This window comes from Anoplopoma fimbria, chromosome 24, assembly GCF_027596085.1.
Source record: "Anoplopoma fimbria isolate UVic2021 breed Golden Eagle Sablefish chromosome 24, Afim_UVic_2022, whole genome shotgun sequence".
NCBI lineage: Eukaryota > Metazoa > Chordata > Actinopteri > Perciformes > Anoplopomatidae > Anoplopoma > Anoplopoma fimbria.
In genome coordinates this window covers 10,918,082-10,944,049 of record NC_072472.1, presented here as the reverse complement: position 1 = coordinate 10,944,049, position 25,968 = coordinate 10,918,082, and the positions used below count along the sequence as shown (strand labels likewise).

The 25,968-nt window shown below is 38.5% G+C and overlaps 2 protein-coding genes across 3 annotated transcripts; both read right to left on the bottom strand.

The window, feature by feature from the left end:
* Window positions 1-930: 930 nt before the first annotated feature.
* Window positions 931-13,274, bottom strand: arhgap31 (Rho GTPase activating protein 31). Its single transcript, XM_054625791.1, has 12 exons — window positions 12,945-13,274; window positions 9,948-10,050; window positions 9,259-9,403; window positions 7,634-7,716; window positions 7,405-7,512; window positions 7,070-7,209; window positions 6,757-6,964; window positions 6,524-6,642; window positions 6,331-6,387; window positions 5,606-6,250; window positions 5,353-5,501; window positions 931-4,843 (listed from the first exon to the last, which is right to left on the bottom strand). Exons 1-12 carry the CDS (start codon window positions 13,042-13,044, stop codon window positions 2,849-2,851), a joined length of 3,852 nt encoding a protein of 1,283 aa, XP_054481766.1. The 5' UTR covers window positions 13,045-13,274; the 3' UTR covers window positions 931-2,848.
* Window positions 13,275-16,560: 3,286 nt separating this feature from the next.
* On the bottom strand, window positions 16,561-22,919 carry b4galt4 (UDP-Gal:betaGlcNAc beta 1,4- galactosyltransferase, polypeptide 4). Of its 2 annotated transcripts, none has more exons than XM_054625949.1 (8): window positions 22,844-22,919; window positions 22,566-22,700; window positions 21,075-21,595; window positions 19,856-20,088; window positions 18,112-18,299; window positions 17,802-17,924; window positions 17,587-17,691; window positions 16,561-17,493 (listed from the first exon to the last, which is right to left on the bottom strand). In XM_054625949.1, exons 3-8 carry the CDS (start codon window positions 21,334-21,336, stop codon window positions 17,364-17,366), a joined length of 1,041 nt encoding a protein of 346 aa, XP_054481924.1. In that variant the 5' UTR covers window positions 21,337-21,595; window positions 22,566-22,700; window positions 22,844-22,919; the 3' UTR covers window positions 16,561-17,363. The 2 variants fall into 2 exon arrangements, with proteins under 2 accessions (XP_054481924.1, XP_054481923.1); XM_054625948.1 differs by having other exon boundaries at window positions 22,566-22,711; window positions 22,844-22,918.
* Between the last annotated feature and the right edge of the window lie 3,049 nt (window positions 22,920-25,968).

Below are 25,968 nucleotides of genomic sequence, written 5' to 3'. Positions count from 1 at the left end.
CAGTGTGTGAATGGGTGAATGATATGTAATATACTACTGATTGTAAGTCGCTTTGGATAAAAGCGTCTGCTAAATGACTGTAATGTAATGTAATGTAATGTAACAGACTGCAGAATCACGTTTGATCTCCAAAGGGCCCCATATCACGTGGGGACATGGATACTCCTCATTCACACAGCAGCACCATGACATCCTTCATATTGCTCCTCTAGTGAGAAGCTGTCAGCAGGACTGTATGGAAGTTATGAAGTTCCCTTGAAAAAATACAGGCAGTTAAAATGATCATGTGAAATTTAGTATATGATATTATACATTGTTAGACAGTTATTTACAGTTGGATTAACAAACCACTCAGGCACTTATTAGACAACATGTGAACGTGTGAACATGTTTGAATGTCTGACAACAGTTTCCATATCCTTTGGCTAAAACACTTCAAAAAGAGAGAGGGTAATGAAGCTTCATATTTTAAGAGGTCGTGCTTAAGCAGAGATGAATAGAGGGAGATGAGGGAGGAAGAAAAGACACCAGTCCGGAGGAAAATCAATACCTTGAGTCCTTTTCTATTGTACAGTGTCAAGCCTTTGCTAAAAGTGGGCTTCAATGGCAAAAACACTGCAGTCAATAACAAAGCTCTTATTTGATGTGATAGTTCGTATAGTTTTCTCGTCTCTTTGAGTACTGTAATCTTTTCTTAAATTTTGAGATGTCAGAAGTGTAATGTTAATTTCAAATGACTCATCATACCTGTTGTTGGAATGATTGACACCCAGGCCATGTTCTCTCAGATGACATTTGACCCCCGAGCAACAAATACACAGAGTAGTCAAAACATCTGCTTGTGGAAGTTGAAGCCTCCTAACATTTAACAAAATAAAAGCTCCTTTTAACTGGTGACTTGGGTTTACCAGATTGTTAGAATTACACTTCTTGACCCTGCATGTTTTAATGAAAGCCACTGGAACCACTGACCCGTGTGATTTTCAGAACTTTTTATTCTCATAAGTGTCTTTTTTTACATTTCTTCAGGTGCCGCCATCAGATACTTAAAGCAAAACTCTCATCTAAAAATTCTTAATTCAGTTGTTTTTTCTATGAATACAGACGCTTCAGTCAATCGTTTTCAGTATCAACAAGTATACAAAAGTTACAAAACAAATAAAAAATACAGTTTATAACAACAAACAAACATTGCCATCATTCATCCGGTCCATCCAAACTTCAGTTTAAAAATAATGTGACCTCAATAACATCCGCATCTTTAGAAAATACACTGTATACTCCTCAAACAACCAACCTATGTTAGGTTCATGGGTGATAAAGCTAAATACATCAGATCCTGTGTTTCGTTAAATGCAAAGAAAATAGACAAATACCTGGAGATACCATCATCTGACTTTGATTCAAACACATGAAATACAGTCAGCGTGCACAAAGTCAACCTGCAGTTCACTGTCAGCGGAGCAGCTCCAGGGTTTTACTTATGACAACATCACAAACTCTTTACTATTTTCTACAATGCTGGTTCTCATTATTGTCAAAAACCAAGCAATCAACAAAAAATGGCCATAAAATACCAAAATAATTACAGAAAACAAAAATGCAGACAAATTAAAGTTCCTCTCTGGGTAAATACCATAAATCTGGTTTGATGTATTTAAATCAGAAAAAAATGAATTTCCTTTTAAATATTAGTTTTAAAAAATCAGCTTATCACGGAGCCAATTAATACATACAGCATATAGGTATCAGGTTTACTTCATATAACGTGTATCTTAATAAAGGAATAAATAAACACATCTTCATCTATGTGATCAAATTTGTGGTTGTTAAACAGTTAAATTCTCAATTCTTCAGTTTACCATTTTTTGTTTACTTTCACTGCAAACTTCCTGTATTCAGAGCCCTTAATGTTCAAAAAAAAATTGAGTTCAGAATATTAATGTGAAGAGGTCGCAATCTGATGAATGAACTCTGTTGATAGGTCAGTAAATTCAAATAATCCAACTATATGTCATAACATAGACACTGATTGCACGTGTTTGTTTGTTTAACATGCCTCTATTCTGATTCTTCTAAAACTGAGGATTTTGTAGTAGAATCCAGACATAAAAAATATGAAGCCCCTGAAAAGACATGAGCAAGTTTTTATCCACATTTCCAGTGACCAACACAAACTGTTTGCTGATTACTAGAAACCGGGTGACCTTTTTTTATTAAAAAAATAAGAATCTAATCCTTTTGAATTAGACAAAAAAATGGCCCAGTTACTAGCTTTTTGTGGAGATTTCAGCTGCATTTCAATGTCTTCCTCAGTGAATGGCTCAGTGAGCTATCTCCATGACAACAGAATAAACTCCATCCTCTGAGAAAGACTGTGAGATGCGGGTGAAACCTCTTGAAAAAGCAAGTAAGAGGACCTTGAGTTAACTATTGCTTTTGTTTAACTACCTTTACTTGTTTTCTGAGGTAATAAACTGAATATCTTTAAATTTTCGCAAAACCAGTCATTTTAAAACATCATCTTGGGCACTGGGAAACTTAAATACTATTTTAAAGACAAAACATTGAATCGACTAAAAAAAAATCGAGAAAATAATCAGCTAAATAAAAAAATAAAAAAATCATGGGTCGCCTAGATCTCAGTCAAGCTTAAATGGCTTTCACATACATCATGTCTTCCTCAAAACCTTCTCAAATACTACACAAAGCCTTCCACCCTCAATGTGTGAATCATAGCAAACACAATGCTATGAATTACACTAGGTCATCATATCATTCTTCATTTCACTTTCCTCGTATACTGTCTCCATAAACACACAGCCAGTCTCATAGTCAGCGACAGCAGTCACTCAATCTGTCTGTGGCTCCTGCTGTCAAATATCATCGACCTCCTCTGCGGCTGGTAGAAGCAGCTGGTTGACGTTTCCAGTCTCTGTCCACTTTTTGGAATCGTCATTTTGTTTTGAAGGGCGATCCCCTCAGGCGTCCTTAAGTTCTCCCCCATCTCTTTAGAAAAGACGTTCACTGCTGAGGTGTCGTTCAGGCTCCTGATGGACGAAAGGAGCTTGCCGTCATCTCCTGATGGAGGATAGTCCATGATGGGAAACGGAGGGCTGAGCAGGATTAGACTTTGAGGTCTCTGTCTGTTCCTGAAGGACGGTCTCTGTAAGATGTTCCCTCTGTTGGGTCTGGGACAGTCAACAAACACTTCCAGACTGGGCGCGTGTCTCCTCCTGATGACTGGCAGCTCTGGAGTAGATGTGGTCTTCACAGACTCGGTAACATGAGGCTGTTTTAGGTGCTTGGGTTCAGGCTCTTTATTCTCCAGCTCCTCCTTTAGATCTGACATCACTGGAGGAGGTGCAGCATTGCTTTTCTCTGCAGTCATTTTAGGATGCTCCTTTTCTTGTTCTTTCGCTGCATCAAAGTCCTTCTCGTTTCTGGAGGGAGGTATCTGGCTGTACTGCACCTTCGGAGGGATGACGGGCACAGCTTTGGCCTGGCACGTTTTTATCATGAAGGCTGTTCGCACCGATGACACGCTCACCGGGGCTGAATTTCGGCGTAGAGGCGCCTGCCGATCGCTCAGAAACAACTCCAACTCCGAGGGCAGCCTGTTACTCACAGACTCAGAGGAGGTCAGTAATCCCCTCTGACAAGAGGAAAACTCAGATGAGTTACGGTTTTGCTGATTTGAAATGTCTCTGATGCACCGATACCCCAGGTCTAAGTTAAGTGAATACGGTCTGTGTTTAGAAAAGCCATTCTCCTCTCTTTTCTCTGCCTCATAAGACATCTGCCGGTAAAACCTCTGAGATGATGCTGTATTCCTCTGTTTGGCTGCGCTGCATTTTCCTGCGTGAGGTTGTGTTGTGTTACTGCTGTTCACACTGATCCCTGACGGCAAACACGTCCATTTAGTCTCTGGTTTGCTACTGGTAGTCTGAGGAATGTTTCCTGAGGAGTGTTCAGCGCTCTTAATGAGACACTGTTTGTTGTTTTCAACTGGAGGAGATGAAATCTGAGTTTCCTCACGAGAGCCGAACGGTGATAGCTGCTTAAACAGCTCCTCTACGTCAGGTGAGTGGAGCGGACTGGTCACCCACTGCTTGGTGGAGCTAAAATCCTCCCAGGGCTCCACATAGTCTAGCTCCTCTGGATTTCCTCCACATACGTAGTCGTTCTCAAGGTTTGGCAGCTCCAAGGTGTTACGTCTCTCCTCCAAACACACCGACAGCCTCTGAATAAGCTCCACCTCAGGAATCACGTTCTTCTTTAGTGCATCACCCGAGTCCTTTTTGTCTCCTTGGGGGATATCAAGTTTCTCCAATTTTTTGTCGGTATCATCGGCTCCTGAGAAGCCTACAGCAGTTGGAGTATCCTCTATCGCAAAAGGAACGACCACTTTATCCAAACAGGTTACTTTTAAAGGAAGTTGTAACTGTTTTTTGTCATCTTTGTTTAAGGGTTTGATTTTAAGATGCAGCTTCTTCTCTTTTTCACCCACCATATCAGCGCTGACGCTTTCAGTGTCTTTGTTAACAGACAATAAGATGTCAGACTCTGAGGGCTGTTTCTTTGCAGAGTCTGATCCAGTGGGGGTAACTCGATCACTCAGAGAGGTATACGAAGGCTGATCCCTAAATAACAACGACAGAGACGGAGAGCTGCGGCTCCGTTTTGACTTAACATCCATTGTTAACTTCGTGCCCTCACCGGTGCTCTTGGAGTGGAAAAAGGGTTTGAAAGTCTCACCCAGCAGGTCGATTTCAGGTTCAGTAATCTTCAGCTCTTGGTGGAGGTCAGACCACAGTTCTCTCCCAGTAGAAGATCCCTTGTTCTGAAAAAAGTATAAATGAGAAACAATAAATACATAGAAAGGATTAAATATTACCAATTATTCAACCAATCGTATTTAAATCAATCAAACATCATTTTTTATATATATCTGAGAAGTATTCGCCGCTCACAATACCTTTCCAGAAATCTGAATCATAGGAGAGTTGGAAAAAATAAAACTATTTAACCATAGGATTACAACTCAAAGTGCAAACAAATGTTTCCTCCGGTAGCAGGCATATTGGGATTCAGATTGCTACTATCTCTACCCTTAAAGTTATATGACTTAATTTTACTTAATTCTGAGAATTGGATGGACCAGTGATTAATCAGAGGGCACTAATAAGTTATAATACTGATACATGTGCTGTTCGATTTTTGTTGTGAGTTGTTACTTTTTATTTAAATATTTTGAGCCTTTCATATTGAAAACCTTAAACTTCATTTGAAGATAAAATTAAGAGAAAACATCCCGATCGGGATGGAAGCACAACAAACTACATGATTTACCAGTTGCATGGTTATCTGCTGGTTGTGCAGTTCCTTCCCAGGAGATGGCGCTGCATCTTTGCCTTCTTTTGCATTTGCATGGGACGCTGTTTCCAGTTCAGAAGTATTCACCCCTCCTTGACCTTCTTGCAACATTTCTTTGCCTGCATCTGTATTAAAAAAAACAACGTTTATCCATGACATCATATAACACATGTATGACTTTAATCAGAAACATAACAAGCCACTTTAGCATCTGATTGTATGTCCTCACCCTTTGGCAGGACTGTAGAGGTCGGCTCCTCTGTGTTTTTCTTCTCCGTTCCTTCCTGCTTCTTGGGTTCCAGCTGGGGGAAAGTGTTGCTCTTTCCACTGTTGGCGCTCTGCTCTGAGCTCTCTCTGCAAGGTTTCAGAGAAGCAGCTTTGTCCTTGATGTGCACCCTGCACGGCGTGCTGTTGGAGCTGATAACGGCTGACACACGCAGGGGTACGGACACAGCAAAAGGCTCTGATATGTTGACAGCTCGCCGCTGATGCCTCGGCGAGGACTCCAGCGGGAAGAAGCTTCCTGGGAAGGAGGGTCGAGAGGAGCTGTTGTGGGAGGATCCCGAGTATAACATCCTCCGGCTTTTCGGAGAGGTGGGCTTGTAGCCGATGAGGTCATCACCTTTGAAAACCTTCAGTTGCTCTGGCAGTGTTTTTTGAGGGGCCGCAGAGGCACCTGGTGACCCCTTCTGGTCCATGCTAGAGCTCCAGCCACCTGTTGCCCCTCCAGTTTTGGTCCCTTTAAACTCCCAGTTTGCATCGTGTTCACTCAGATCAAAGAGCGAGTCAGATCCCAGCGTTCTGGACTTTACATCTGGAACAGAAGTGCTGCCGGATCCACCGGCTGGACTTTTGTTTCCTGTTCTTTCATCATCTGTGTGGTAAAAATAAGTGTTACACCATGGTATTACTTTTGCCCTGTGTTTAAATAAAATATCTAGGTTTTAGCCCCACCTGTTGGTAAGGAGCACAACGACTCCATGCTCCTGGATGGACGAAGAGCTGCCTTTTCTGTTTGAAAACACATTTTCAACACAAGTGTAGGGAAAGTGGAAAAATGTTAAGAAACAGTATACAATTAATTAAAAGATGTGTAATATGTTGACATGGTTAGGTCATTTTTTAACTCCCCCTTTGGACATTTTACCTGTCCCTGGTGTTCTTATGAACACACTGCCATTCCGGCTCAGTTTTCCCTTTGATTCCACAGACCGTCCCAGGTTGAAGATGGACTTCCACTTCTTTGATTTCCCAGAAAACTTTCTCCTAATCGACCATAAGAGATTATTAAGTCCAGTGCTATCACACAGCGCTCTGACAGTAATACATAAATACATGAATCAAACACTTTCAAAAGGACTGAATCCAAATCTGTCATACTTGCTGTCTGATATGTCTATGACGGTGTGGTAAAGCGTGGCGGTGCTGGTATCAGGCAGACTGTTCTCTCGCTGACGTTCTCTATGCACCGGATGGTTTGGACTTAAGGACCGGGCCTGGGCTTCTTCCAGGCTCATCAGTTTCATCGGCACCGACTGGCCACTGATCGGGAGTGTGGCATACTTCTCCCCACACATCAAACTCGGCCCTGGAGAAGTATAATAAGTAGATTTATTTTTTTTAATGGTGAATCAGCAAATCCTTAAGCCCAACAAATTTCCCACAAAATAGTTTTTATGCATTTTTTGAATACCTTCTTTGGGTTTGATTTGCACAGAATCACTGAAGATCTCCTCTGTGTGGTTTAGAATAAACTCAACCACTGACTGTTGTATCCGCACCTCCTGGAAAGCCATGTTTCCATTATTACATGACGCCTCAATATCTTTAGATCTAAGAGAATGAAAGATGAAAATAAATATAAGAATCCTTTGAATAAAAAGAAAACATGTTATTTATTTTATACTTTCCGAACTTTCAGTATTAATACAAAGTTAAAGGATTTTTTCAAAACCTTATTCATTGAAGGTTATTTTACATTTTCTTGCGGATCAAGTATTTGAGGCACATCTGTGAAGCTCAACTCACCGTAGTAGATTTGGAGCCCAAACCAGGGCCAGGTTACGTGTATGCATGTTGGTCTGGTTGCTCAAGGTGGCTAGGTGGGCCAAGTGTTTAGTAAGGTACTCCAGAGTCCTGAGGAGAGTTGACAAACACTTCTGGTCACATGAATTACAACAATATTCGTAAAATCTGGAATGTCAGTTGTTCAAGTGTCTTAACTTCTGTGAAATTAGTGTAAAGAGCTGAAGTTCACCTGAAGTGAGGGACCGGCAGTTCTTTGATGACCCTCTGAATGTGTAGAAGTCTCTCATGCTCCCCCTGGACCGAGACCACTTCCTGCATGCAGAACAAATTTTTTTACTTCCAAAGTCGGTAAAAATGAAAGATTTGGATGCTTGATCAGCCTAACCAGCATAGCAATCATTCTTTATTTTCAGTTTATGATTATGGTTTTGATCTGATTCAGACTTTACTTCCAATAAATACTTAGCCCCAATTATGATTTGAATTCTCACGCTTGTGGTCTCTGCAGCTCTTGAAATTCTGTCTGATAGTGATCTTTAATTTGTCTGCATTAACATACTCTTAAACAGATTACCAGTAAACAGGGTCTGTGTGTAAAAGTGTAAATATATTATCCCACTGCATGCCCTGTCTTTCAATCAAGCCTCCCAACAGTTATCCCTGCTCAACAAAGGGTAAACAGACATGCTGGAGTGCGTGCAGTCAAACTAATGTGATTGAGGCTCAAACAGCTGAACATGTTGACTGCATCTGTTAGTCACGTGTGAGGTCGTCCACATTAGTAGTTGTTAAATCGTGCTCTTGTGCCAATATGTCTAATGGCCGAAGCACAAAGATTAACTTCAAAATAACATTTTGCATTAGTAAACATGATGCCAGGTCAAATAGGTGTTTTAATCAATGAAACACTAGCAATGTACCCATCCTGCTCAAAGCCTATGTTGTTAAGTCAACTTGGCTAGAAAGGCTAAACTAAGTTTTGGTGTGTTTTGTTTTTTTCTTCATATTGACTTTTCCTAAAACACTGCAGTACTGGAGCTGTCAGGCACGGGCTGCACCAGATGTATAAATGCCAAGGTATGCTAATAGCCCGTCAGGGTGCACAGAAAGCTTCACAGAAAGCATGAACCAGGTCTTAGAGTTTGGGATTCCTTCTCTCCTGCTCCTCTCTAAAGTCTCTTTCACATCTGCAGTTCATCCAGAAAAGGCTGAATGTAGAGATTGTGTCAACCCAATGTTGGCCCCACAGGTTACCAGATACATGTGGAAATGTAAATTAAAATGTTTTTGCTCTTGCTTCCTTACAAACCTTATAACCCCCCTGTGATCCAAAAGCGACAGCAACATAAAGTGTTATTTTAAAGTAGTGCATTATTAATAAATTGTTTCTTGCCAGAACTGCTTGGCAACAGTGTAGCCCACAAAAACAAACACATAAAAGATAGAACAGATAATAATTCAGTCTTCTATAATGAGTATTTTATCATACAGTATATGCTGGGACATGTTTTTATGATTATAGGCAGCAAACCTAAAACTTTAAATAACAAAGATGATGAATGATAATAAATCATACTTTAGTTGAATTACTTAATAAACTATGTTCTTTGCATTCAGTTCAGCTGACATCTGCTAATGATACTGTATTCTCCAGGGAAGAGATGAAAACAGCGGATCAATAGTGAGCCAAAGAGATGAGGCCACATTCATGAATAATTGCAATAAATAAAGTCTTCATAGTGCTGCCACAAATAAACTCTGGGACTATCTGTTACTAGTTACTGTTTGTAAAACATGAATCTGCTGTAAAACCACGCCTAGGCCACGCAGGATTTTAAATGTGAATGTACTCACAATGAATTTGCTGTATAGCTCGTATGTGAGCAGAGGATTGGGTAGCTCCCTGAAGAACAGCTTACATAAGGAACCCACACAGTGGATGTCCTGGAGGTACACTTCCTTTGTAAGGTCAGGGCACGCCTCGGAGCAGAATTCCTGCCTGCGCACACACACACACACACACACACACACACACACACACACACACACACACACACACACACACACACACACACACACACACACACACACACACACACACACACACACACACACACACACACACAAAGACAGTTAGCTGAATGCTTTGATTGTTACTCCCCCTACTAACTAGTGTAGCGCTATGTGACATAATAGATTAAGGGTCTATTCAATCGACTAACGTTGTTGTGGCAAAAAAAACACAAGTAGTGCTACACACGCTCAATACTGATCTGAGAAAACAATATTATGTAAATGAAGGATAAGCACGACTATTTATTCAGCCCATGTAAATAAAAAAAGTATCTGGACTAGTTGATTTAGGTTAGCATTATTTTCTTAATTACCAGGATGTATACATCAGTAATTATAGAGAATGTACGGTTAAAACAATACAGCGTTATAATGAAATCATAATTCGTATCACCTAATGTCTAATATTTTTTTTATGACTTGAGGTTTATGTTGCTTCTAAAGCATTACTGTACATGTTGCATGAGTACCTGAGACGCTGGATATTTGAGGTGACCCCCGACAGTCTGTAGATCCCGTCCACAATCCCATGCTCCTCAATAAACTCTGCACATTTCTTAAGAACCTGAGGAACTGAAGTTTAAAAACAGTGTTAGTTATATACTTTAATACTGGACTTGATGGGCACACACAAATCTTAAAAGCAGGTGAAGGAAATGTGAGTCTAATGTTTCGGCCGTAACAATGCACATAAGGTTGACTCATGGTATATATAGGGGTTTGTTCCACTGGGTTCTGTTTTCTATTCCTTAGGGCCACTGATTGTAGGTGGACTTTGACAGGAAGTTAAAAATGGTTTGTTTGTTTCAGAGGAAGGTTGACACACCCAGTCCTTGTAGCTGGTATTACTTACGACATTTCCTCTAATAGAAAACGGCTTTTGAAATGTTACCGCTGACCTACACAGCTTTCTGCACTACAGTACATCACCTTCTGTACACAAGTGTGTTTACCTTCAGTTAAAAATAAAACGTAACCGTTTCTTTACAGCTAAATCACAAATGCTCTGACTCAGTCTGACCACAACTTCCCTTAAGCTAATTCTGAAAGTAGCAATTTAATGCAAATCAGCATTCTTGGAAAAATTGGATTTAGATTGCATTTGGATTTGTTTTTAAACACGGACAATTAAGATCAGCTGTACTTGACAGTTCTGATTAAAGCATGGTTAAAGGAAAAGACAGTAGAGATGAGGGGAAACCAAATGTTGATTAATCTTGGCTCCATTTTAATTAAGTGCAACTCTTCTCATATATAAGAATAACTTTAAATTTGTTTATGCTTTGCTTTTCATAGCATTTTCAAAGTCTGACATGGACCAACAAATTTTGACCTCTAAGCAGTGTGTGATTTCAAGTAGTAATGTGTAATGAATTATGTGAAAGAAGATACTTTAGATTTAGATTTGAACATCGATAGTTAAAACTTTCTTTCACAGAAAAAATAACGTACATTAAAACGGAAATGTTAACGTCTTCCATATGCTGTACTACATTTCTAAACCTTTTGGCTATATGAATGAATGTTATTTTATTCAATTTTGTCCTAGTAATTAGTTGTTCTATTGGTAGTTACTTTTGTAGACTTTTCCATTTAAACTAGGCTCTTATTTCCATGTCTCTTGTTGTTGAATAAAAAACAAACAAAATCCAGCCTCCATAAAATCAAAGAATAGTTTTCGGCAAGGGCTCATTTCTCAGAAATTGCCGCAGACACCAAGAATCTGGCATTTACATTCTCATCTATTTGACTTAATTGGACTTTCAGCGGCATGCCTGTGGTTAAATGTAACTCTGGAGCCTTCATTCAGCGCCTCTCCGTCTCTGCACTGATGAGAGATCTCTGTTTCTTGTGTACTGGCAACTAAAGTAAAGTTTGGACAGATTTCTGAAGCTACTTTATGATGACACATGAAATCAAATCATGTCATGGTGTGTTCAGAGGGAAATTTCAGTGTTAAAATTGGACTCAGTCTCAACACAAAGTCCAAAGATGCAACTTGTTCATTCCTATAATAATGTTAAATTTTCTATTAAACTTTGAAACTGCAGCTGCTGCTCAGTGGTTGGCTTTACAAAAACCCTTAACAGCCCTGTAGTCATTGTTTTGGTCGAGTTTTACAAACTTATTTTATGGTAACATTGTTTTTGTTGGACTTTAAATGTGCTGGGCCAGATTAACAAAATTTCATCATAAAATTGGTGCAGTGAAAAGATTCAGTTTGTGTATTTCCTCCTCGTGATGACTGATAAATTAGTTTGTTGTGTAGAGCCTGAAATTATTGTAGTTTAACAATGTCAACATGATATAAATGTTATAAACAACTTTATATCAACATGATTACTTTTAAAAAGTAGCATAAAAACCGAAAAGTTCAAAAGTATTTTCTCTCTTTAAAGACTTGTCTCACAAATACCAAGAGATTGTGAGTGCAAGTGTGAAACTTTTCATTGTCATTTGTGCAAGTGGGGTTAAAAAATGTATAATTGGCTGGATTTTCTGTGCAGTTGTAATGCATATTGGATCTATTTCAACACTTAACATTTCACACAAAAGTAAAGCTTTGAAGGAAACATGAGGGCATCTGGAACACCTGTATCAGGAGCTTGCAGTTATATTCGAAAGCAGTAACAAATGAATGCACTAACCAATGTAAAAACACAATATGTCTGCTGGACATCCATGACGAAGAGGTACGACCCAAACCTCCTCCCTCACTTCCTGCCCTGAATGCACCGCCTCACAGAGTGTGCACTCTCACAGGTCTTCCTTTAAGTTATCCTCAACACAGCTAGTCATATGCCTCTGCCCGTGGGATACTTCTCTTTTTTGGACATATCATAGATCCCCCCAATTTTTTTTTTTACAGATGATGGTTTTAACAAAAAACATACCATCACAAGCAAGAAAACTGATAAAATAATATAACTGTCTCAAGTAAACCTGATCACTAGGTTGAATATATGACGATACATTTAGTTTCTCTTCTGTTTTCTATCATTACTCATGATTTTCTCTCATCCATAGGCAAAAGCACCGCCCGGTCTTTTGTCAGACATGGGAACTATAGTCATCGTAGGAAATTAAGACAAAAAATGTAAGAGCCACACCCAAAGTCACAAATGACCATTAGATACAGCCAATGTGTGAATGAATGGCCTCACTACAGTAAATATAGAACGCATGAGGACCTACTATTCATATATGTCAGCTTTGAACAAAGCCAGTATTTGTTACGTAAATATACTTTTTGTCTTATCTTTCCTAATTCAGCCAAATGATGTGTATGTAAAAGGTCATCATAGCTATAATAATCTAAAAAAAAGACTAATAAACCTTAATTTTCAGTATAAACATTATCCTCTACATATGAGTCAAGTAATTAATGAAAGAATATGTGTGTAGTTTGATTAAAGCTGCTTGTAAAGGAGTGTTAGTTGTAAAAGAAAGCCGAATAAATAGTTTACCATCTTGTCCTGAGTTCTGGAGATGTTCTATCAGGTCACAGCCGAACACATTTTCACTTCCTTTCTTTTTGGTCTTCTGCTTAGTCCCTTTATTCTTCATGTGGCTCCAGTTAGTCGTCCCGATGATTAAAACAAACAGATCCTTGGAAGCACAGCGATCGATCCATATGACCCCGACAGAGGTTGAGTTTGTAGGTCAGGAAAAGCAGCCACATAGAAATCCTAGCGAACAGCCCCGAAAAACTCTGCATCCGCTCACATTCTGATTAACCACACTGTTGGAGCCTGGGAGCAGAAGTGACGTCACATTTTGAACTTTAAGTCCTTTAGATTGTCATAACTTGAAGTGATGATCAATGAAAATTCCTGGTGTGACTGTTGCCTGGCCCGGGACGTGGCAGTCTGTTGCTTTATCTCTGAAGGATTTGCAGAAACAGCATTAGAATCGGTCGGTTTCCTGTTGTTTTTCTTTACCCCCAGCCAGTCTCTCTCTGCTCCTTTTTATCTCCTCCTCTTTTCCTTCATTCCACAGTCTCCCCTTTTCACTAGCTCCTCTGTAGCAGAGGAAGCACATGGAGAGAGGCAAATCCCCCTCAGGAACATTAGTTTTTACTTTTAAACCAGAATCTAACTTTGAGATTTTTAGAATGTTCTATATTTAGAGATGGACTCGTGGCAGGGATTTTTGAAATGTTGAGACTGTGTAAAGAGGAGGGAAGTCAAATGAGGGGAGGAGAACAGCTGACTTCTGTTTCTTCCCTGGTTTAGGAATTACTGATCTCCTTCATCCATTTTTTTTTTTCTCATGTGTCCAAACTTGGAGCTACCGGGAAAGCTGCTCTGTGCCTTCCTGAATGCTCCCAATGTATACAATTTCCTGTGCAAAGAGCCCAGGCTCGAAAAACAAAAACAGACGGGTTCTGAAGGAAGAGGGAAGTGGGAGGTGACTGAAGCGAGGGCCTGAAGGGCACAGATGGGAAATGGGGGGGGGGGATTTGAGGGGTAAGGGTGAGGAGATGGACGACACACATGGTTCTCGTTACTAACTGCTATGCGTGTCATGTTTTTCTTCGTCAAACCAGACTGCAACGTTATTCAGAAAGACGTAATCAATGAATGCATTAAATGTACAGCTTCTAAATGTTAGTCATGTACTACAGTGTTTTTATTACTTCCTGTCTTTACTAAATGTAATTCTATAAAATCCCAGCACTAACCTGAGAAATGGTTTGACAAATTTCCCTGGGTAGTGATGTTCTTCATATTTGTAGCCTTTTAAAAGTTTCACACGGAAAATTACAGATCCTAAAAAACCCAAATTCCATAAATTGAGGTCTGAAACTTTTTAGCTGTAACTTTCCCTGAGGTGATATTTTAAGACCTAATCACTAATTGCTGTATGTCTATGTTAACCCCTGTTGGTCCACTGTCAAACCACTGACCACAGTGATTTACTGCGCTAGAGACATTTTATCAAATTAAAATTTTACACAAGAGTTGGAGACCAAAAAGCGACTCTATCTTTGAAAACTTGGTTTGGTTTGTTGGCATACACACAGTCTAGTCTTACTAGCCTCATAACTGCACAACAATTATGGTTTCCAAGTCTCATTTCTGCCTTTAAAGCATATGAAAGCTTTTGGGTCGGTGAAGACAAGCTGTGAAAACACCGACAAATTATCACCTTTTAAGTTGATATAGCAAACTTCTTGGCTACAGTTGCCCATTTAGATATCCAGCAGACAAAAGTAACTTTATTTGAAATCATGTTTCTAGCCTGATATATCTGAGTCTATCATTTGCTTTCTTTTAGCTCTGTTTTTGGTTTCCACCATTCCTAAGGAAAATACGACCTCTCTTTAGCTGCTAAATGCTCAACTATGTCCACCAGCTAGGCGCTGAAGTTGTCCGTCTGATGTTTAATAACGTCCAGGTAGTTTTAAGTGGGTTTATCAGAGATATTTTGTAAAAAATAACAAGCTAACAGACCAAAAACTCTCCGTAGATTCTTCACTAAGCGTGAACCTTTTCACACACAAGTAGTAATTTGATCCTTTGTTCAGCTAAAAATATTCCACATAGCAGTTTTAAGTATGCTTAAGTGGTCCATTTGCATGTTTTCTGCATGACTTTCAACTTTTGAAGAAAAGTAGAACACCCAGAGGAAAGCTTCACAAATACTGCAGTGACATGGCCAGGCATACTTTACATTTTTTAAAACCTTACTTTTCCATTAAATTATATTCTTTTGAGAAAGTGTGAGCTAAACCAAGAAGTATTCAATCTAAAGTACAGATGCATTCCTTTAACATGAAATTATTGCTGTCCTTGCTTTTCCAAATAAAGATATGAACATCCCACTTACACATTCTACACTCGTACAAGTGTGACTATATTTAGAGGCAGAAACAATTCAGTACACATTTCAGGCCCAACTGTCATTTGAACATATCTGGATGGACTAGTTTGTAGTGTTCTTACTTGCAGAGTTGATATTTTGTGTGCTAGAAGTGTTTTGTGAATGTCACGTGATCTAGATGACCAGGCTTGGCCTTAACAAGACAAAGGTTTCTTTCTGCACTATAGGAAGAAGAGATGACATCATTCTGTCCATTCAAAGCCTCAGACACCCGACTCTTTCTTTGCACTGGTAAAAAAAAAAAAAAAAAAAAAATGAAAGCTGTCTATGCTGAGAAGACAGTTCATTGTATTTGAATAGGAAAGGGTTAGTCTTGACCTTACTTTTAGTACATGTCCTCAGAGGGATGCAGTGATGTGATATATCTGCAGCATAGTTTAGCTTTTGCTAAATGCCAGAGAGAAGGAATCACAACACATGCTTTATACAAAACTTTTCTTGAAGTTAAGATGAAAGATGAAAAATTAAAATTGTACAACTTTTTCCAGTTGCCCTCAGCTATAAAGTTGGGATATGGTGCTATAGACAATTCATGTTTTGGATGCCATGGTCTATATTCACACTCTGTATCTCTCCTCTCAGTAAAAATGTGTCATTAAGGGACTAAACTGCTTTTTATAGAAATGTGAGCAGCTGATTTGAATGACTCAGTATTACATAGTGTTGAACTTCATCCAGACCGTCCAATATTTGTGCAATCATATTAAAATCCTGGAGAATAACATATTTTAGTAACTCAACCTTTAACTTAGTCTTTAGTTGTTGTTTCAACATCAAACATGCCTGATTTGTAATTTATGAATTTAAAAGACATCTGCTGTCTTTAGTTTACACATATGGTCCACACTTTTGCTGTGTGACGTTTTCCCACATTTCAACCAAACAAGACTTAAATAGGTTGTTATTCTTTTACCACGATGAATTAAGGCTACTGCTGTGCAAATTGCCTGGTAATAAAAGCACTCTTTACGTAGTTAACAAGAAGAGACATAACTCAAGAGGTTTTTTCCCCAATGGTGAATATTGTGCTCTCAAGGCCCCCTACTGGTCAGATCTATGTACTGCATGTTGTTAACATCATGTTTTCCAGTTATATGCAAACTACTACAATCATACAGTAACATTAATTCCATGAAATATAAATGATACAAATATCAATAATATTCCAAAAAAACAGGGAGAAGCTTTTTAGAGGGAGTTTGTTTTATCTGAAAACCATCCACAGTCAGAAATATATACATTGTCATACATTCATGTGCAAACCTTGTCAGACAAACCAAAACTGTAGTGCCAAAAATGTAGATTCTTACCCCTGCATATATAAACACCATAAGACAATTCATAAGAAAATACTATTTATTTTATGTGTTCTAAAGAGAGAAAAAAAAATCCAATGAGAGACGATGATCTGGGTTCTCCCATCAACACATACAAAACATGACACATGATCCCAAATCATCAAGCAAACCTTCAAAATGAATCCAACAAATGACATTCTCAGCGAGTTAATATGGCATCACTTTGAATTTCCTACAGTGATTCACATAAAGTACAGATTCAAATAAAAAACGTCAGTAAAATGTTTGATGCTACAGTATTACCACCATTTGCTTGGTTGTGATCATTTTATAAAAGTTGTAGTTTGACAATATTTTTATATGTAAAAGTTTTCAACCCACATTAGATTACCTAACAAACCGACAACATACCAACAACCTAAAAAACCTGTGCTCTGGTTTTTAAAATATAAATCTTAAACTCCCATTCAAGAGCTTCCTAATCTCTGCAGCATTCTGTAGACTTATGATCACTTATTCAGTTCGTCAACAGTGTTAAATTTAGAGCGACATGTAGCTATAATAAAGCTTCTGAATATATAAAGAGGAGTGGTTCAAGTAAACTGTTACCAAATTTGTCACTATAGTTAGTAATATTGCTCAGTCTTGAAAGACGTGTATATTTTTGGGTCACAGCACAGCTTCACATTTGTAATCTCAACTCTATGGCTTCCCAATGTCCACAGTAACATTCACATAAAGAGGCTGCCTCTCTACAGATATGGTCTTATATAAGCAGCTGTTCAGTCCGTCCGTTTTCCATATCAGAGGTGTTTGACCCAACAACTTCATCCTAGGCAGCAAAACAAACATATATATATATATGAAGAGATTAAATTTGCTGAGACAAGCATAACAAATTATCCCCGTCTCTACATTTACTGACCTGTCTTTGTTTACTTCGTTGCCACTGTCCCGAGTGTGGAACACCATGGTGTAGCGAGCGATTTCAGCAGGCGGCCGCAAAATCGTCATTTTCTGCAGCTCAACCCTGTGAAAGACAGAAAGACCCACACGTGAATTAATGAAGGAAGGTAAAATATCTGCTCCAGATGTGATCAAAAGATGAATTGATCCTGCTTTTGCTTCTTTGTGTCTCACCTGACGCGAAGGTCATCATCTTCTCCGCCCCAACCCCAGTAATTGTTTGAGAATCCATTCACTTGAAGAAACTGTTCTTTGGTCAAAGCTGTGACTCCTCCAAAGTAGCCTTTGTAACGCAGCCTGAGAGAATAAGGATATGAAGAAAAATCACAGTTCTTTATTTAGATTTTATATCTCAGCTTTCGAGATAATTCAGACTTGAGGAGTTTGCCATCCGTTAATATTGTGTTTCTTATTCACATGGGTAATATAAAGTCTAACTGCTGAGTCATGGCTTGCAGGAAATTACTCTTAACCATATACTTACTTGTATCCTGTGGCGTTCCTGCCAACCACCAGGTGTTTGGGCTGATTCTCACAGAAGTATAAATTGCGATCATTTTCAGGAACCAGGTCCACATCATGGAAGATAAAGCACTCCCAACTGTAGTCCTTCAGTGCCTCCAAATACCCGATATTGAGTAGCTTGGCACGGTTAAAAGTTAGATTACCAGCCTTTAAAACGACAGAAAACACAATAGAAATTCACCATCTGCTGTTGTACAGTTCAAAGTCCAGTGTAGATGTCTCTGTTCTTCTGTTGTGTCTGATGTGTCTTTTTGCTTTTTTGATTATTAACAGGTAGGAGGGTCGGGAGGATAGGGTCAACTACAGCACAGCCGCAGCTCAAAGTGATATATTGATGTGATATGAGACTAGATATCATCTTAGATTTTGGATATCCTATTATAGCATAAGTGTTTTCGTTGTTTTAAAGGCTACATTACAGGGAAGTGATGTCATTTTCTGAACTTACCACACAGTTTTAGCTGTTCTTTACCTACTTAGTCATTATATCCACATTGCTGATGATTATTTAGGAAAAACCCTAATTGTGTAAATATTTTGTAAAAAGCACCAATTGTCAAAACTACAATATCATCGCAATATCGAGGTCTTTGGTAAAAAATATTGTAATATTAGATTTTCTCAATGTTGCCCAGCCCTTAGCTGTACACTCATAGCTAAACATTGCATTCAAAGTGTAAACTAATAATTTAACCATTGCTGACGCACTGTTGATTTGCAGGTCTCTCTTTATAACCTTCTGCCTTCTAGTTACGAATAATGATCCATTTTCTTGGAGTACTGAGAACATTATTTGGTTGGATGATTTGCCTTTGGCATCAGAAAACGTTTTGCTTCGCTAGTCTCTTCGTTTCCATCAGCAGTGTATTTGTGCAAGACTGAACATGAGTTGTTGCTTTCATGAAGTCTTTAAAGTCTACAAGTGTTATAAGGTTTAGCATGAATGCACTGACAAAAAAAAACTGCTGGTCCTAACAGATTTTAATTATTTAATTATTAGGGAAAAAAATGGATGAACTAGTTCTACTTGACATTTTGTTAAAAAATGTCAAAAAATATAATTTTCCCATTTCTTCCTCTAAAGTTGGGAGCACATTGGTCATAACACCAGTATATATTTTTTCCTTTTGATTAAGATGACGTAAACAGGGACTGACATATATAAGACCTTTTCAACTTTTTGGTGGAGAAAGTCAGAGGAATATTAGTAAAACAAAAGTAAAATGGTTGCAGTTGTGCGCTTGAATTACAACTACTTCAATTAAGTAATTTGCTAATACTAATACATATATAAAAAACAATAATATGTACAACCTGAGTGCAGTTCCCTGATATCATAAATCAATACTCAGTTCTATAAGCATGAACGGCATGGGCGGCTGTGGCGTAGTGGAGAGCAAGGTAGTTCTCCATTCAGAGGATCGGTGGTTCGATACCCGGCTTCGGCAGTCGATGTGTCCTTGGGCAAGACACTTAACCCCAAGTTGCTCCTGAAGGCTTGCCTTGTGGACTGGATGTTGCATGAATGTTAGTTAGAGTCTGATGGTGGCACCTTGCATGGTAGCCTGTCATCAGTGTGTGAATGGGTGAATGATATGTAATATACTACTGATTGTAAGTCGCTTTGGATAAAAGCGTCTGCTAAATGACTGTAATGTAATGTAATGTAATGAACCCGAAACATGAATGTGGAGCCCGTATACCTGCTGGATGATATAAATGGCGTAGTGTAGCTGCTGCCTTTGCAGAAAGGGGTGCAGGTGGTCCAAGAGGTAAAGGAGATGTTTCTCTCTGCCGCGATGAGGGATGAGGATCGCCACGCTCTGCCTCGCCGTGCAGTCTGAGGGCTGGTACACGCCTTCAGTCACTTCTTTGTTGTTACTCTCCACGTCGTTCAGTGTCAGCGAGGATTTAAAGGACAGCTTCAAAGCTCCCTCTGTGGACGTTAGCAAATTCACAAGCGTTTTGAGTTGACAATGCTGATAAACACTGGAGGAAAAATCCCTGAAGTGTAGGTTCACATACAGTAATATTGAGAAACATGTACTTAGAAAACTAAAATCCAAAATCATCAATCATGCACAGAACAATCAACCATTTATTTCGTTTTGAGAATATAACCACTCTGCTGTAGTTGTTATGTTCAAGGTGACATCACAGAGTAATGATTGGCACAGACCCTTGTCTGGTTTATTATAGTAGTATCCATGTCCACACTACTAAGTTTTCATTTAAAAATGGTGTTTCAAAACAAAAAACGATTTCCGTCCACACCGTTTTCGAAATAATGTCCGTCCATTAGGTAACCTTTGAAAACGCATATCACATTACCGTTCATTTACACTGGGCATGCGCGTGCTGGTGTCGACAGATTGTTTGCTTAGTTACAGAAAAACAACATAGTCTTGTAATACTCCCCATAATAATAAAAGGTGGTGCTTGATACTTGTGATTTGTCTCTTAAATCTTCCTCTATAAACTCAAAATGAGATTAAATTTTGTGGAAAGTTTTATTTTTCAAACTTGGTTACAACGCAGAAGGGCTCGCTCTATCTCTCTCACACCTCTCTCCGGAGAGGGTCACGTGATAAGGGCGTGACAAATCAGGGGAGGACACGTCGTGACTGCTAAGAGCCAATCAAGAAGGGAACGCGGGTGATACGTCATCTTTTCCAAACTAATTCGTTTTCGGTGACCTTGTGTGTGTGGCCTAGTGTGGATGCTCAGTGAAAACTTAGCAGAAGATATGCATTTTGAAATAAAAAACTTAGTAGTGTGGACGTGGTATCTATGTCATTTTGTCACTTTAAAATGTGGAGAACTTACAGAAAAAAAACTATAATCATTCTTATTAACAAGAAGCAGATATATATTTAAATTACTTATGAAAAACACACCAGCTAAATCAAAAATAATACTTACCTAGCAATGGTGACTCCTCAGGGCATTTGGCTTTTAGTGCTGGAGTTTTTAATTGTTTGGTTGCCGCTGTCCAAGTGTTAGGTTCATCCTCCAGACCAATAGCTTTGACAAAAGTTTGTGGTGAGACGGCGTTAACCGGACCGTATTTTACTGTTTCGCCTGAAAAAGTTGCGATCCATGCCAGCACTGACAGTGTGACAAAGAGCATAAAAAAATATTTCACCCGCCGAAAACTCTTGAACAAAGGAAAATAGAAGCCCATAGCTGTGTGACTGCACTGATGTGAAACAGTAAAAGTGGCCGCTGTAGATACTGGTGGTTCTAGTTTAGGATATCTCCTCTGTACAGGACATTTAAGCAAGAATACTGACAGCCACAGTTTCACTAACTGGTTATCCCTTAGTGATGAAACAGTGAATCAATTATATGATCACTGTGAATTGAGGAAAAGGTATTGGTGAAATTCCATCCCTGAATCCTGAAAATCCAGTTTCAGCAGGTGAGGCCAGGGACATCAACAACTGTTGATTGAGTGTGAGAAAAAGAAAGTTACTGCTAAGAATGGTCCTACGTGCATCACAATCACTACCAAATAATCACATAAAAACGTAAAACTGCACCCTGACAAGGCGAGATATTACCATTACTTTTCATAAAACAACAAAAAAAACACCTGAGATGTTATCTTAAAAAAAAACAGATAAGGAAAATATGTTCAGTTTCCTAATTGTTCTTTTTTTGTTGTATTCAGAGCCATTTACACACCACTGAAAAAAGGCTTCTGAAAGGCAGTTTAACACCCAGTAACTATATACCTATGCTACACACCTGTCCCCATTGACGTGGTTTAGTATTGCATTGCAGAGTCTCACCTTTCTCCTCCCTTGGACTAGTTAATATATCAAAAAAATCCAAGGACTGTTTTTCCATTATTGATTAATCGATGTCGATGAATTAACTGACTGGTCGATTAATCATTGTTCTAGAAATGGCAGATAAAAATGTCCAGCAAAATTGGCACCTTGTCAAATGACTTGTTTTGTCTGACTAGTAGTCCAAAAGCAAAATATATATATATATATATATATATATATATATATATATATATATATATATATATATATATATATATATATTTAGTTTACAGTTTACATTTGAAGTGTGAGCCATGCAATCCAACACAATATCAAATACAACACACATAATATGACACAACATGAATGCGGAAGTCACGCTGCAAACAAACCAAACGGTGCCAGTGAATACATGACACACACATGGACGTGTAATGCCGTTATGTCGCTTTATTGGCTATTGTTGTCTCCAGCAGGAACAATTTAAGAGTAAAGCTGTGTTCATTTTTGGCTATTTTCCTCACACAACTTCCCCGTCACCCCGTGCGTAAAGACAGCGAGACGCTAACCTTGGCTAGCTACTAGCGACCCCAATAGACCCTTAAATATATATTTATATACATTTATATAAATGTACCTTTTGCATAAGCTCTGTCTCCTCCTGGTTCACGTCTCTGCTCACGTCCAAGCCTGCAGCGGGTCCCAGATGAGCTCAATGAGCAAAGTATGTGGAGATGTTGAGATGTTGGCTGGCTGCAGAATGCGGTTGTTCCTGTACAGAGCCTTAAAGGTTAAAACGTCAGCTTGGGTTGTCGCACAAACCTGATTCTTTCATTGGTATGCAAGCAACAATTACCCACGACCCGAGGGGACGGGACAGATCACATTTAACCGGTTTGGTTGGGCGCATCTTACCTTTCACACGGGCTCTGGTTAGTCCATGTCACAACCCTGGAGCGGTGCGTCAAGCCTGCAGAAGTAACTACACCACACTTCTGCAGGGTGGCTTTCAGACTAAAAGCTTTTCTCACTGAACTGCGAGAAAAGCACACATCAATATTGAGGAAAAAAAACAAAACAGCAATTTATTCCCATCATTTTTTTGTAAATGTTTGTTTATAAGATATCCAGGGATATGAAGAGTCCAGGCATGTAGACATTTTTTTTATGCATACTACAAGATATCTGTGTATTTAATTATGCTGCCGAAACTGCGAGATTTACACAAAATATTTTGAAGGCAGCGTCCAAAAAACACCAATTTGTAGGTGGCTTGATGCTTAATGTGCAAGCATGTTTGTATTGACACTTCCGTTAAGTGGTTTTCAAAGTAAAGCTCGTCGCTTCTGGTGACAATTTATCTAACTTTGCTTATCAGGCTATTTTTTTTACTTTTGCTTCATTATACATTTTTGTGTTTTATGTTCATATATATACTTTTGCATTTCATATATGTGTATATAAAAATAAAGAAAAACCATTGAATGAGAAGGTGTGTCCAAACTTTTGACTGGTACTGTAATAGTTAAATGTTTATCCTTATCCTTTGTTCTTCTTTGTTCTAATTGTCTGTTTCTGTGTATGTTAGTGAGCGGAAGAAACCGGAGTCTAATTCCTTGTATGCATATACAAACATGGCCAATAAAGCTCATATATATATATATATATATATATAAACTTGAATGTACTTATTTGTACTTTCCAACTTTTCCAGTTACAAGTAAACTGAAGTAAAAATGTTGTCCACACAGCAGTTTAAAAGAAGCATAAATGTGAAATAAAGATTACAACACAGCTACCAATGTATAGAATATTGAAGTTCAACTTGAATTATATATATATATATATATATATATATATATATATATATATATATATATATATATATATATCAGATAATGAAACAAAAGTTGAAAAATAGCATGTAAATCAAAGTTCCATGCTTCTTTGCAACTGCATAGCTATTTCATTTTAACATTACCATTTGCAGCACCAATAAGGCCATGAATATTCTGATCTGACTTTTGATGCAATTTGTAAATTACATGGATAAATAATACAAACCCCTCTTGTGCCCATGATTATGACCGTAACAAACATTCCCATCATGCAATACCCATCCTGCAGATCAAACAACAGCTGGTCTCCCTGGGCTACACTGGCTGTGAGGATAAAGGTCTTGTCCTCCAGCCACCAGAGGAGGTGGTTGTCCAGCTGCTCCTCAGCCTGTTTCAGGTCAGCTAGGACACTGGATGAGTGTCATCTTCCTGTTGAGCAATGTAGGAGGTCCTGAACTCCTTGAACGCCTTCTTACATAATTGTATTGTGTTGTATTATTGAGATTTTCCCCTTTAGAAAGTTTTTTTCTAAAAATTCTACAATGATTAATACATAGTGAAACAGAAACAGTGGGATTAATATACAGTATATCACTGCTGTTGTTTTGCCTTCTTGACTTTATATTGCTCTTTATTGAGTTCCTTTGAATATTAGCATCTTGTCTTGCATGTGGTGCAAGTTGTTGCCCAACTTGAATTTTACTACAAATTCCTCCCGTTGAACATTTCCTCGAGTGCAATTCCCAGGGTGGTGTTGTCGAGCTATAATTGAGTCACACTCACACATTCCAAAGACCCTAAGGAATAATTTCAGGGCATGGAAAAACACAAAGTATTTATCTTCTCAACTAATATTACAGGCGCCTTCACTTGTTAATTATGTTTAAAAAAAAGTACTCAAATCCTTTTCTTACAATAAGTAAAAGTAAAAATATACATAAAGTAAAATCCGGCGTAATAATTAGACGTTCATTTCAGTATACATCAAAATATATAACGTGTGCAGAATGGCCCCTTTCATATTGTTATTAATAATATGTATATTGTTATATTTTTCTATTATTTCTTCATAGGCCAAGAGTCTTTTATACAAAGGAAATAGTTACAGCTTAGTTTCTTAACACTTGACAAGCAGACAGAGTGGATCAGAATTAACTGGCCCTCCCCAAGCTGCTCCTCCCTCCTCTCTAAACCTCCTCCCAACCATGAGGGCATGACTGTAGTCTAGTCCTATTGCGAGAATGACATTAACATGTGAGATAGGCATGTACTGTTTGCAGTTGTCAGAGACTTGTGATAAGAAAGCTGGAAGCAGAGAAAGTTCTCTAAGAGATCTACAGAAAAATGTCCCATCAACCTCCATCAGCATGTTCAATGTTTTGTTTTGATCACGTTTTTTTTCTTATATTCAGATCTATATTTCTGAGAAGATTTGAGTTATTTGTCCAAACATATTGGTTGTTATCCTAGATTGCTGTTATACTTCAAAGTAATTCAAGTCATTTCAGTTGTGTGAGCTCCACAGTTTTTCTTTATTTGTGGTTGTTGTACAACATTTGTCATTTTTTAATAACATTAGACATAATGCAGAAAGGAGAGAAACCGAGAAATACAGAATATCCCAAAGAAATCCCAATTGATATATTAAGAAAGAGTCTAAATCTGAAAGGGGACACTTTTGATGTTGTGGTTTAGTCTGACTGTGACGACAACAGTGACGCCATTTTTATTAAGCCGAACAAATATTTCACACTTTGTTCTACCCAAATACACCCTAAATAAGGCAGCATGGATTTGGCAATGTAATGTTGCCGGACTTAACATCCGTTTCTTTTGTTGTCTTGTGCCTGACCACAATAGAATGTAATTACAAAGTATGGAACGTTTAGTCGGCATCCTGTAATTGTGTATTTACAGTGTGACTCACACACCCTCCTGTCTCGCTTATAAAGCCTGTGTTGTCCTCTGATCAAATATTTGCAAACCAGCCATGTCTTTGTGCTGAACAAACCGTCTTACATGGTTAGTGATTTATTATATGCTTACTCTTACTGTGTTAGTTAGATAGATAGATAGATAGATAGATAGATAGACAGACAGACAGACAGACAGACAGACAGACAGACAGACAGACAGACAGACAGACAGACAGACAGACAGACAGACAGATTGATGGATATATGGATGGATATATGGATGGAT